The 12,002-nt window shown below is 34.2% G+C and overlaps 2 protein-coding genes across 3 annotated transcripts; one reads left to right on the top strand and one right to left on the bottom strand.

Annotated features, from left to right (window-relative positions):
• Positions 1-86: 86 nt before the first annotated feature.
• On the top strand, positions 87-4,937 carry LOC113519701 (ADP-ribosylation factor-like protein 2). 2 transcript variants are annotated; one of them, XM_052900684.1, is made up of 6 exons: positions 87-276; positions 445-485; positions 1,127-1,257; positions 1,334-1,489; positions 3,338-3,536; positions 4,188-4,937. In XM_052900684.1, the coding sequence occupies exons 3-6, from the start codon at positions 1,193-1,195 to the stop codon at positions 4,320-4,322; spliced, it is 555 nt and encodes a 184-aa protein (XP_052756644.1). In that variant the 5' UTR covers positions 87-276; positions 445-485; positions 1,127-1,192; the 3' UTR covers positions 4,323-4,937. The 2 variants fall into 2 exon arrangements, with proteins under 2 accessions (XP_052756644.1, XP_026760674.1); XM_026904873.3 differs by lacking the exons at positions 87-276; positions 445-485 and having other exon boundaries at positions 945-1,257.
• LOC113519700 (pinin) lies at positions 4,082-11,253 on the bottom strand. The gene is made up of 6 exons (XM_026904872.3): positions 11,040-11,253; positions 10,828-10,968; positions 10,485-10,707; positions 9,602-9,896; positions 6,618-6,914; positions 4,082-5,758 (listed from the first exon to the last, which is right to left on the bottom strand). The coding sequence occupies exons 1-6, from the start codon at positions 11,165-11,167 to the stop codon at positions 5,586-5,588; spliced, it is 1,257 nt and encodes a 418-aa protein (XP_026760673.1). The 5' UTR covers positions 11,168-11,253; the 3' UTR covers positions 4,082-5,585.
• Positions 11,254-12,002: the final 749 nt, after the last annotated feature.

A 12,002-nucleotide genomic window follows, 5' to 3' on the forward strand; every position in this document is an offset into this window, starting at 1 on the left:
AATCATTGAAGACGCTTCATATTGAATTAGAAATTAAATAAAAGATTTGACAGCGACGAGTTCGGCCATGGATGGATTGGATATTTTACTCTATGGTCAATAATGGATTCCAATTCGATTTCCTGAAAAAGTTAAGGGTTGCTTATGGCAGGTACAGACACAAAAACATAGGATAGATATTCTGGAAGTACGCTGCGACTGGATACTTGGATTTATATCCTTAATCTTAAAAAAAAATATGTCTTTAAAAAAATATGATTAAAGGTTTTCAGAGACGTATCTGTTAAACTTCAAACTGGCCATTTGTAAACTGTAGAATATAAATGATTTAAAAAATATAGTGTTGTCATTGGAAAGCTCAAAGAGCTGGTGTTTTATTTGTTTACTGATTGCGTTTATAAATAATATATGCGCCCTTCGAACCCTCATTACCAATATTTTAAAGTATCTGCATTTACATACAGAAGATAATAAATTACGTATAAGTACGTATCCCATTCATTTTACTTATTATATTTGCACATAATGTTTTTGAATTATACCTAATAACTATCAAGACAGCAGTAAATAAATAATTTATTAGAAAATGTAATTATTTGTTAGGTGGAATAATATTTTAGTTATTTTTCAAAACATCCCACTAAAATCCTCAGCATTTTAATTTAATGAAATTTAAAGTCCGTGGCTTAAATTAAATAAGATTAGCTAAATTTTACTGTCAGGAATCAATTTCCTTTCAGAGAGCTCATAAAATTATATAGTAACAGATAAATCTACGTAGAATAAGAGCTGAGTAGAAATTATAAATGTATAATTATTGTTCCTTTCAAAGCTTCCTTTCTTAGCTTTATCGGTAAGTCTAACTGATAAATTCGTTAATTATTAGTTTTGATCCTCTTATCAATCTCGCATCAATCATCTTACTTATCTTATCCATTCATGAATCTTTTTCTCTAGCTTTCTTTGGATCGAATTCGGATTTGTTATTGTGATTTTGACAGCCTTGAACGAAGTTCTAGTGATAGAAATGATAGGAGTATCGAGTTGAATGAAGCTGTCAGTCAGTTGATGTGTCAGTCAAACTTAGTCAACTTTATCTAAAATTTGATAAATTTTGTTTTTTTAGTATTTTTTTGTTGTTAAAATAAAATACGATATCGGCTTATTTAACAAACAGATACAAAGTTTCAATATGGGTTTTCTAACAATATTAAAGAAATTGCGACAGAAGGAAAAAGAGATGCGAATACTTATGTTGTATCCTTTTATACTACAATTTACTGCCACATGTATTTATTTTATGTTTAATAATTTCCTTAGAATTTTTTCTCAGAGGATTAGACAATGCCGGTAAGACTACAATATTAAAAAGGTTTAATGGAGAACCAATAGACACAATATCCCCGACTCTCGGCTTTAACATAAAGACTTTAGAACACCGCGGTTTCAAGCTGAATATTTGGGATGTTGGTGGACAGAAGTCTTTAAGGTACAGTCAAATCATCATTCTACCCCTAATATGGCTTGGTGTCATGCAGGAGCGCCAGCTCTGGAAAACCTCATGGGTATTCATGCTCTTTTGATGACTAGGTACATCATCATTTTTTCAGCTGAAAGACACTGCTTGTATCGATAGATACGATTGATGCCAGATGGTCAATTGTCAATGATTGCATTTAGAATTTAAAGAAATTAGTATACTAACAATGACAGTTGGTCATTCTAACCAACCCAGTTGGCTTGATGTTGAGAATCTTCCCATTTGGTAGCTTTACATCAAAAGCATCTGGTGGGAACTGAGAACACATTAAGACCACACCACACATATTGTAGTAAGCAAGCAAGCATGACCTACCAGAGGGAGATTTTGTACAAAAGTCGTTTGCTTGGGTACCTCTGTCCCATTTGTGTTTAAACCGTAAAGCAGTTGTGTTTGCATTACTGTGTTTCGGTTTGAAGGGTGAGATATGGCGTGAATTTACAGGGTACAGAGGAATAACACCTGAGTCCTCAGGAATGGTAATGCATGGGGGGTATCATGGGTGAAACAGTATACTCTATTATGTCCATGGTACTGCTCATGTCTATAGGCGACAGTTATCACTTTCCATCAGGTGAACCGTCAGCTTGTTTGTCATTCTAAGTTGTATAAAAAAAAAACCTAAACTACAGATAATGAGATGAAGATTATTCTGGCTATATTATGGTGTCTAGCATCATGGGTGCTCCGAGTCAAATCATCCAATCTCTGAGTCAGTCCCCCTGATGTTATTTTTATTTTATTCATTTTTTTTTTGTAGATTTATTCATCTTTTATTTAATATAGCCATGTTATTACCTTTCATACAGTCTAGTATATTATAGACATACTGTATTGAATATTGTAAAGAAAAACCTACATATATACATAGATAGATAGGAAGTAAAATTGCCTCTACTGCTTTTATTATTGACATTTCATTTTGTAATTTCTCAATTTTAGGCTATAATTGTGGTTCAAAACTGGACCACATAATTTTGTTTTTGGAAGTTTATTGAAAACTTCTCAAACAGTGTTAGTTGGAAACAGTTTCTTATAAAATTCACATATAACTTTATAAATTGTAATTATTTCAGATTTTTCACTTCACAAATTTCTGAGATAAGGGGGAATAGTATTTTTCACATATTGTCTATCATAATTACTAAAATACGCATTATAAAAATAAATGATCACCAGAGGGAGACTTTGTACAAAAGTTGGTTGCTTGGGTACCTCTGTCCCATTCGTGTTTCAACCGTGAAGCAGTTGTGTTTGCATGACTGTGTTTCAGTTTGAAGGGTGGGATATGGCGTGAATTTACTGGGTACAAAGGAATAACATCTGAGTCCTCAGGAATGGCAACACATGGGGGGTATCATGAGCGAAACAGTATACTCTGTTATGTCCAGGGTATTGCTCATGTCTATAGGCGATGGTTACCACTTTCCATCAGGTGGGCCGTCACCTTGTTTGCCATTCTAAGTTGTATAAAAAAAAATGAAATACAGTTTTAAAAATTACAAACAAAGACCCTTCATGTCCCATTTGAACTAGTAGGTCTCCTTTGAAATGTCCAGCACCACTTTTGGGCTCCTGTAATAAAAAAATTTTTTTTCAATAACAACAATATGTAAAATTATTCTAAATTGATAGCATTAGTAGTTGCCAAGATATAGGGCTATGACAAATAGACAGTCACATCATAAGGGTTCCTATACACCTTTTGGTATTTGTCAATTTTTAATTGGTAGTGAACATAACACTCGTCATAATTTAATTTCTTAAATGTAGTAATGATTACTACCATTTTTCTAGGTCATACTGGAAGAATTATTTTGAGAGTACAGATGGAGTGGCATGGGTGGTGGACAGTGCAGATGCGCGGCGACTAGCTGACTGTGCACGTGAGCTTCACTCGCTGCTGCGGGAGGAGCGGCTTGCAGGCGCCACGCTGCTAGTGCTGGCCAATAAAGCTGATTTGCCTGGCGCACTCAGTTTACAAGAGATTAGAGAGGTGATCTTATGGGTTTTATACAAACTACTGAGCAACATACACCTTTTTATTCTTATACAGTATAATATTTCTTTTAATGTAGCATGTTATATAGCTCGTATGCAAAAAAAGGCCCATTTTACATGAATCATAATTATGATTTATTTATTACCAGGTCTTAGTTTTAGTAATTTTTTTTTAAAGGGTGATAATGGAATGGTAACCCCGCCCGCGCTAACAGTATACACCGGCGGGGCATCAGTGAGGGATGATAGATGAGGATGAAGCAGGTCAGTTAGTCCATCGTGACGAATTCAACAAGAATTGTTCACGATGCTTTCCAGGGGGAACCACGTGGAGGTCGACCTGATAGGTGTATTGCTAGTAATGTCGAACTCCATTGCTAACAATCCCTTTCCCCCTAGTTTTAGTAGTTGTAACATATTATAAGTGATAGTGTATGACACCCTTTATAGAACCGTATTATATATAGTCTTTAAAGTTTGTTAGTATCTATGGTTTGTACTTTGCCTGTATAAAATCTAGAAAAAATAAAAAATGGATCATTTAATTACTCACTTAGACAATTTTATTTAATAAATATATAAAGCACAATCTAATACAGTGGTATTCTCATAAAACAAAACCTTTTTTATTAAATATAATTTTCAGGCTCTAGACCTGGACAGCATCAAAACACACCACTGGCGCATCGTGCGATGTTCGGCGGTCACCGGAGAGAACCTTCTAGATGGCATGGATTGGATGTTGGACGATATAGCTTCTAGAATTTTCACATTAGATTGAAAATTTTATGATAAATTTATTGGTCACGATTATTATGCTTGGATATGTAGGCTTTGCCTTTTTTTAATTAAAAATAACAATAAATAAGGACAGAAAAGATGAACTGTCTTCCTTCCTGGGCTTTTATATACCACATCTGCGCCCATTGACTGTCTATGCTAAATATTATGTATGTGTTTACAAAAGATTATAATGATTCGTTGATCTGTCAGGGCATCAAGAAGTAACAAACTCACTTGCACTATAACATTAAAAAGGATTTAAAAACATAAATTATTTGTATAATAATTTAATTATTATAATTATAGATATTAATATAATTTATTATTTGCCTTTATATTGTACTTAATGGTACATTTGATGGCTGTATCTGCGATTTTTTAAAGTTATATGCCCCTTAATTGTTACCAAAATATTTAGACAATTATTGTAAAAAACATATGTAATTATTTATTTACTTGTCTACAGGAGCTTGACACATTAATCTCGTATTGATAATCTTTCACTGTCAGCAGGCCTATATTGTTGTTTCAGCCTGAATTTACTGCATTACGATGTAAATATAATAACTGCTATGTACATATATTTAAATTAAATAAATAATTTTGTACCAATTGGTATCGTAATTAATGGACCTACCACAAGTAACCAGTAATGTATTGGGTTGGGTTGGTGCCATATGAAATTGCCGATTGCGCATCAATGTAATTATTTTGTCACAATTAAATAATTTTTAAACAAATTATTTTGTGTTTTTGATCCTCTGATTAAATCGGCAACTTCATACGCACCGACCCAATATATAGTACACAATCTCCCTATTGTGACAAGTTGTATATATTGGCCATTTTTATACCATTTTTGAAAATAACAAGTTCATCAATCAGCCTGGACACCATAGACAAGCAGTAACAATTGATATCGTAACATAATAAGGATAAAATAAAGGCGTACTTTGATAAATGATTAGTTTCTATGACGACCATGGTGCTGTTCACATCTAAAAACAATGGTTGCCATTTTCCATCAAGTGACCGCCGGCTTGATTATTGCAAAACATTTTTTAACAACTATAACCAGACCAGAGACTATATCAATGAAAAAAAAAGTTGCACTCCTTACATTATTTTATATTTTGCAATCGTCATTCATCCCATAAACAAAAACCGTACCAATAAAATGAAAATAAATTTTCCATATGGGTATAATTTTATCTCGTCTATTTAGTACTTTATACATTTCAGTACAGTATGATTACAGGCGTTAGGAATGATCTGAGTTCTGGACGTCTGATTTGTCTGGCTGCTCCGCCTTTACCTCGTCTTGGCTCATCTCTTGAGGCTCGCTCTCGTCTTGCGTTTCTGTCATCATTGTCGAATCCTCGGCGATACTTGTGTTCTGCTTCACATTGGTGTCCATTTTACTCTCATCCAATTCTGGAAAAGATTTTTTTTATTTAAACTTCAATGCATATTTATGTAAGTGTACATATAGCGGACTCAACACCTAATGGCGTCCTCCACCAGTCAACTATGAAGCAAATAGAAAATTAAGTAGGATATGCATTTACTATTAAAATAAGTACAAATATTGTTACTAATACATATAGTTACATATTTTTTTTATACAACTTAGAATGGCAAACAAGCTGACGGCCCACCTGATGGAAAGTGGTAACCGTCGCCTATAGACATGAGCAGTACCATGGATATAACAAAGTATACTGTTTCGCCCATGATACCCCCCCATGCGTTGCCATTCCTGTACCCAGTAAATTCACGCCATATCCCACCCTTCAAACGGAAACACAGCCATGCAAATACAACTGCTTCACGGTAGACGCGAATGGGACAGCCATATATTTATCTATAAGATATAAATCTGATTAGAAAAATTATAATTATTGTTTTATATTGCTTTTGAACTATATAATTAATTAAACAAATAGAGAATTAAAAAAAATCCAAAAAGAGGTCACGGCGGCGGAATATAATGGAGGGATGATCTCGCAAAAAAGATCGCCAAGCTTTGGCCAGCAATAGTGGGAGGTAGAAGTTCTGCCTCACTGATAAATAGTTAAACTAAAAATGATAATAGCACTCGAGTTTCTGCCGCTAAGCAACTATGTATGACGGTTTCAGTTGGAAGAATTGGACTAACTTTACAATAGTAATGCATGAAGTATACCAAAGATGTCACAATAATTATTTTGTTATGTCTATTGGTGACAATTATCACCATTTTCGATTGCAATTGCAAATAAAAAAAATAAAAAAATAAGAAACTAAAAAATACCTTTCTCTTCTTTTGGCTTTATATCAATATTTGGAGCCTCATCATGCCTGTCATCCACATCGCTATCATCTTTCTCCTTTTCATCGGCGTCCATTGCAAACTTATTCCTTTTACTTCCCTTATCATCTGTCATTTCATGATCAGAATCAGAATTCTTTTGATTGGACTCTTCTTTATGGCCATCTTCAGTGGATTCAGGGTCATTCTCCTTGGCTCCGGGTGCTCTGGTCCGGAGACAACGCTGCTCTATCCGCTGCAACTCATCTTGAAGCTCTTGCCGTTTCTTTATCATGCATTCTGTAAATCAAATTTAAATCATTAAATAAATATTACTCTATGTTGTAATTCTTTTTTATTAATCTATTACTGCAGTTGTTATTGTGGCATAGTGGTATACCAGTGACGTAATAATAGGGTGGCAGAGCGGGCAAAATGCCATAGGCCCCTAGCCTGAGTCCGTGGTGCAACATGAAACTACATCAAGCTTTTTTAGATATGTAAATGGAGGGTCCCATCTAATTAATTTACTAAAGGTTTCAGATGGTATAGTTACACCATTATGTACTATTTTGACATAACTACAGGTACTAATGAATTCAAATTGATTAAAAACAAAGTGTTTTAAAATTTCAAGATATTTCTCCATTAAATACTATTAAAAAATTATTTACAGACCATAGTAGGCAGTGACGTAACAATAAGATGGCAAGACTGGCAAAATGCCACGGGCCCCCGATCCAAAAGAGCCCCGGCTCAATAGACCGCGAGCTCAGCTTTTTTTTTTTTTACATTGTACTCGGGTATTTTATTTTTACTGATAGGGCCATCAGTGTGGGAATTTGCCACAGGCCCCAAATGGTATAGTTACGCCACTGATAGTAGGCTCTCACTTTGACCACCTTCCATGTTGAATTATATGCTCAGGAAAATGTGAACATTTATTCATTAAAGAAAAACCAACGGCTAGAAATATTTATAATGAAAAAAAAAAAACAGCAAAGACAAAAAACCAATTACAGGTTTTCACAAATAAAAACCTTATTTAACTAATGCACATGACATCGCTTATACTTACAGTCAATTAAATTAAACTTAGAGTAACAACATTATAGGAGTACACACATTATAGGTAGGCAGTTATGCAAAATAAAAAGTTGAAGTAATGTATGTTTTTTTTTATCGGTGAAAATGGAATGGTACCCCGCCTGCGCTAACGGGATACGCTGGCGGAGCACCAGTGAAGGGTGATAGATGAGAATGAAAACAGCCCAGTTAGCCCATCATGGTGAATTCATCAGGAATTAACCATGATAGTTTCCAGGGGGAACCACGAGGTCGACCTGGTTAGGTAATATACCTAGCAATGGGATTGTCAGTCTCCATTACTAACAATCCCTTTCCCCCCAATAATGTATGTTATGTAAACTTAAACTGTTATATTTGTTGACTGCTGTCTTATAGCATCAAATAAATAATATCTCTATGCCATCAAGAACTGCTCGACTGAAGTCAAAATAATATTGTTCAAGGCATATTGCCAATCTTTTTACACTAGGCAGCCTGTGGGTTGACTATACACAGCGGGCATACAGTGCTCTGCGTGTTCAATACAATAATTTTCAGGGTGTTGTTACGGCTGCCACGTTTCTGTAGTGCATCCACAATGTTTGCAGCGGCATGGACAGATGACTTCTATGCCATCAAACGCAAACGGATCGCATCTCTTTCATACTGATTGCGTGGCAGCAGTGACAGCATTCTGAGGGCATTGTGTAATAAATACGATAGCCCGATCCTCTCATTGTGGGTAAAAATTATTATAGGGGCCATAAAATAAATTTTGTATTTTTTTTTTTCTACTAACATAGTTTAAGTCAATTGTTACTAAGAAGAATGGATCTTTGTAATCTATAAATAAAGAAATATTATTATATTATTATTATATATTTTGTAAATATCAATATTTCTCTATTTTTAATGATAAACTTTATTAGGTAATATTTATTAATCAATTAATTTTACTCACTGCGATATAAGGGACCATTTTTAGCTGTAAGTAGTAATGATAAAATTGATTTATTTTTTTTATTACAGGTTTAGTAACTTTATTATTGATAACAGTAGGATTGATTGCTTGGGTACCTCTATCCCATTCGTGTTTCTACCGTGAAGCAGTTGTGTTTGCATGGCTGTGTTTCGGTTTGAAGGGTGGGATATGGCGTGAATTTACTGGGTACAGAGGAATAACACCTGAGTCCTCAGGAATGGCAACACTTGGGAGGTATCATGGGCGAAACAGTATACTCTGTTATGTTCATGGTACTGCTCATGTCTATAGGCGACAGTTACCACTTTCCGTCAGCTTGTCTGCCATTCTAAGTTGCATAAACAAAAAATCTTATTTCAATTCAATCACTTTATAATAAGACTATTTTTTAAGCAAGGAGTAATACAAACAAAATCTGGCTAGTGTTTTTTTTTTAATGGTTGATAATGGAATGGTAACCCCGCTCGCACTAACAGTATATGCTGGTGGAACACCAGTGAGGGATGATAGATGAGAATGATAAAGGCAGGTCAGTAAGCTCATCGTGATGAATACACTTGGAATTCAGCACAATGGTTTCTAGGGGGGACCACGGAGAGATCGACCTGGTAGGGTCACTACTGCTAGGGTGATATTGCTAGCAATAGGGCCCTTAATCTCCAGTACTAACAATCCCTCCCCCCCCGGCTAATAAGTGATTGGGTACTTACCAGCCAGGAAGCTTTTGAATTCTACAACATTAGTGACATTATTGTTTAGTTAGAATGGTTATCTGGGCATTCAGTTATTTCTCATCAATCAAACTGGGCTGAGCAATAAGTTACTCAATGCAAAAACCCAGTTCTATACAAAGTCATGGACAAGACTAAATTAATGTATGAATTTTCCATGTTAAATGAGGATATTACTTTATGGTTTACCTTACTATTATACTTACTTTCATGGAATTTTCTACTTGAATTCAACTTCTCCATGGCCTTATCTGTCATCTTTTTAGGCAACCAGTACACATGGGGCTTGGCCTTAGTCAGTATAAAGTTGCCAAGTTTCTTCTGTGTGGCCTCCCACTTCTCAAATTCCTGAACACGCGCCATTTTGGCCTCTAATGATTTGATAGTGGCCTTCTTATGTTCCCTCTCTGCGTAAAGAGTTTTTCTTTCCTTTTGTTCCCTTTCTTTTTCTAACCGAGCCTGTTCTTCGATTTTACGCTCCACTTGAGCTTTCTTATCTTCCTGTAATTAAAAAATAAAAGAATTTAAGCATATTTACTGTATTACTATTAACCCTTTCTACTCAAATGTCGAGTGTCACACGACATTGATTTTGTACCATACCAAAAGGGATTATAAAGATAAAAAAAAAGAAATCTCATTCAAGAAAGATCATTGATTAAGAATTATAATATAGTATCCTGTAATTACTCATAAAATAAAGTTTATCATATAAGAAAAAATAAATTTTATTTACAAAATACGAAAAACCCCTAAAAGTTAAAAAACACAATTTTAGCATGGAGCTGGTGGAATAAAAAAAAAAGGCTTGGAGTGATAGGAATTCATTTTAGTCCTAATTATATAAATGTATATAATTGTTTTCCATATTATGTTTACAAAAAAAAATTATTATTTATCTACTACCTACAGATGGTCTGCTCAATTCGAGCCTAGATGGAGCTCTGTACTTTCTATAATTTGCTATTACACCAATCATAAAAAAACAAATAAACATAGATCGTCATTGCACAACAGTGATGTGTTTATATAAATATTTTTACATATAAACCTGTTTTATATTAAATATAAATATTTCATGTAAGCCACCTTAGTTTGTAATACAATTTCCTCTTGTTTAAACTTTTGTAGAGTCCCTAATAGTGAACCAAAGATGCGTCTGTTGCGTGTCCTCGCTTGCTCATCATCACCTTGGGCCCGTAACACTGCAGCCCTAGTGGGCAGCTCCCGACAAACTGCTGATGGAACTCGTACTCTCTTAATGCCTGGTCCATCATCCTCTCCGTCACTATCATGAACGCGGGCTGATAATCTGAACATATAAAGAACATACACAAAGTGGTCATCAGAGTAATATTTTTTTGTTTTTAGTCATTACAAGAGTTTAATAAAATAAATCATTTGAGAGCATAGAGTAGTTTCAAAGTAATACCTGCTAAAAACGGTCTTGGTTTCATGTTTTCTTTTGTTGAATTGATCATCATTTTTATAATTATTGCCGGTATCTGGAAAGGAATTCCTACCGACCTGGCGGGGCCCACTTCTTGCGTAATCTCCCGAAGAGTTATTAAATCTGTAAATAAACACAATCGTTGAGAACAGCACTTCGAAAATACATTAGTTTATCAAGCTAAAATCACTAACCTATCATTTGGGAAACGTCCGGTTATTTGTATTCGCTTGATGTTTTCGTCTATTTTATATAAACTACTCTTCTCATTTTCTAATTGAGCACGTAAAGTACTAAATGATATAGCTATTTCTGTCCCCATAACGAAAGTAAATTTATGAAAAATATCAATAATCTCTCATCAGTACTTTGGTTTGCTTGCTTTTGCACTTTTTTTTTCTTTTTTCCACAGATAAGATGATATGTCAAGTTGCGATTCGTTTTGACCAATTGTGTTTAACAAAAACATTATTATTATTTCTTTTTCTATTAGAATGTAAATTCCCTTATATAAATTTAATTTCATTATTACTATGTTTATTTTTAGTTTTTTATTATTTTATTAACAGAGGTACATCAAGGAACAGTAACCTATATCAGTTTTATAAAGTGTGCCATCTACTGACAAAGCAAGACACTTTCTTTTACTATTCAATACTAGATGTCATTGTTAGATCATAGCTAAAAACGTGAGTTTACTTCTATGAAAATTATTATTAAATTAAAACACAATGAACGATATAAATTATTTAATTTGTAGTTTTTAGTAATCAAATATTATTTATGTAATTCACCCTCTAGACAAAGTAATATTTGATAAGAGATATTTATTATTATTAGAAATTCAAATCGTATGAGATTAGCAACGAAATTACCAAATCAATAATATTTCATAATATACCTTCTTAGTTGAAATTTTTTACTAGCTAAGAAAATGGACAGACTTTGTACAAAAGTCGATTGCTTGGGTACCTCTGTCCCATTCGTGTTTCAACCGTGAAGCAGTTGTGTTTGCATAACTGTGTTTCGGTTTGAAGGGTTGGATATGGCGTGAATTTACTGGGTACAGAGGAATAACACCTGAGTCCTCAGGAATGGCAACGCATTGGGGGTATCATGGGCGAAACAGTATACTCTATTATGTCCATGGTACTGCT

The sequence above is a fragment of the Galleria mellonella genome, unplaced genomic scaffold (genome assembly GCF_026898425.1).
Source record: "Galleria mellonella isolate WM207_F2 unplaced genomic scaffold, CSIRO_AGI_GalMel_v1 utg65, whole genome shotgun sequence".
Lineage (NCBI taxonomy): Eukaryota > Metazoa > Arthropoda > Insecta > Lepidoptera > Pyralidae > Galleria > Galleria mellonella.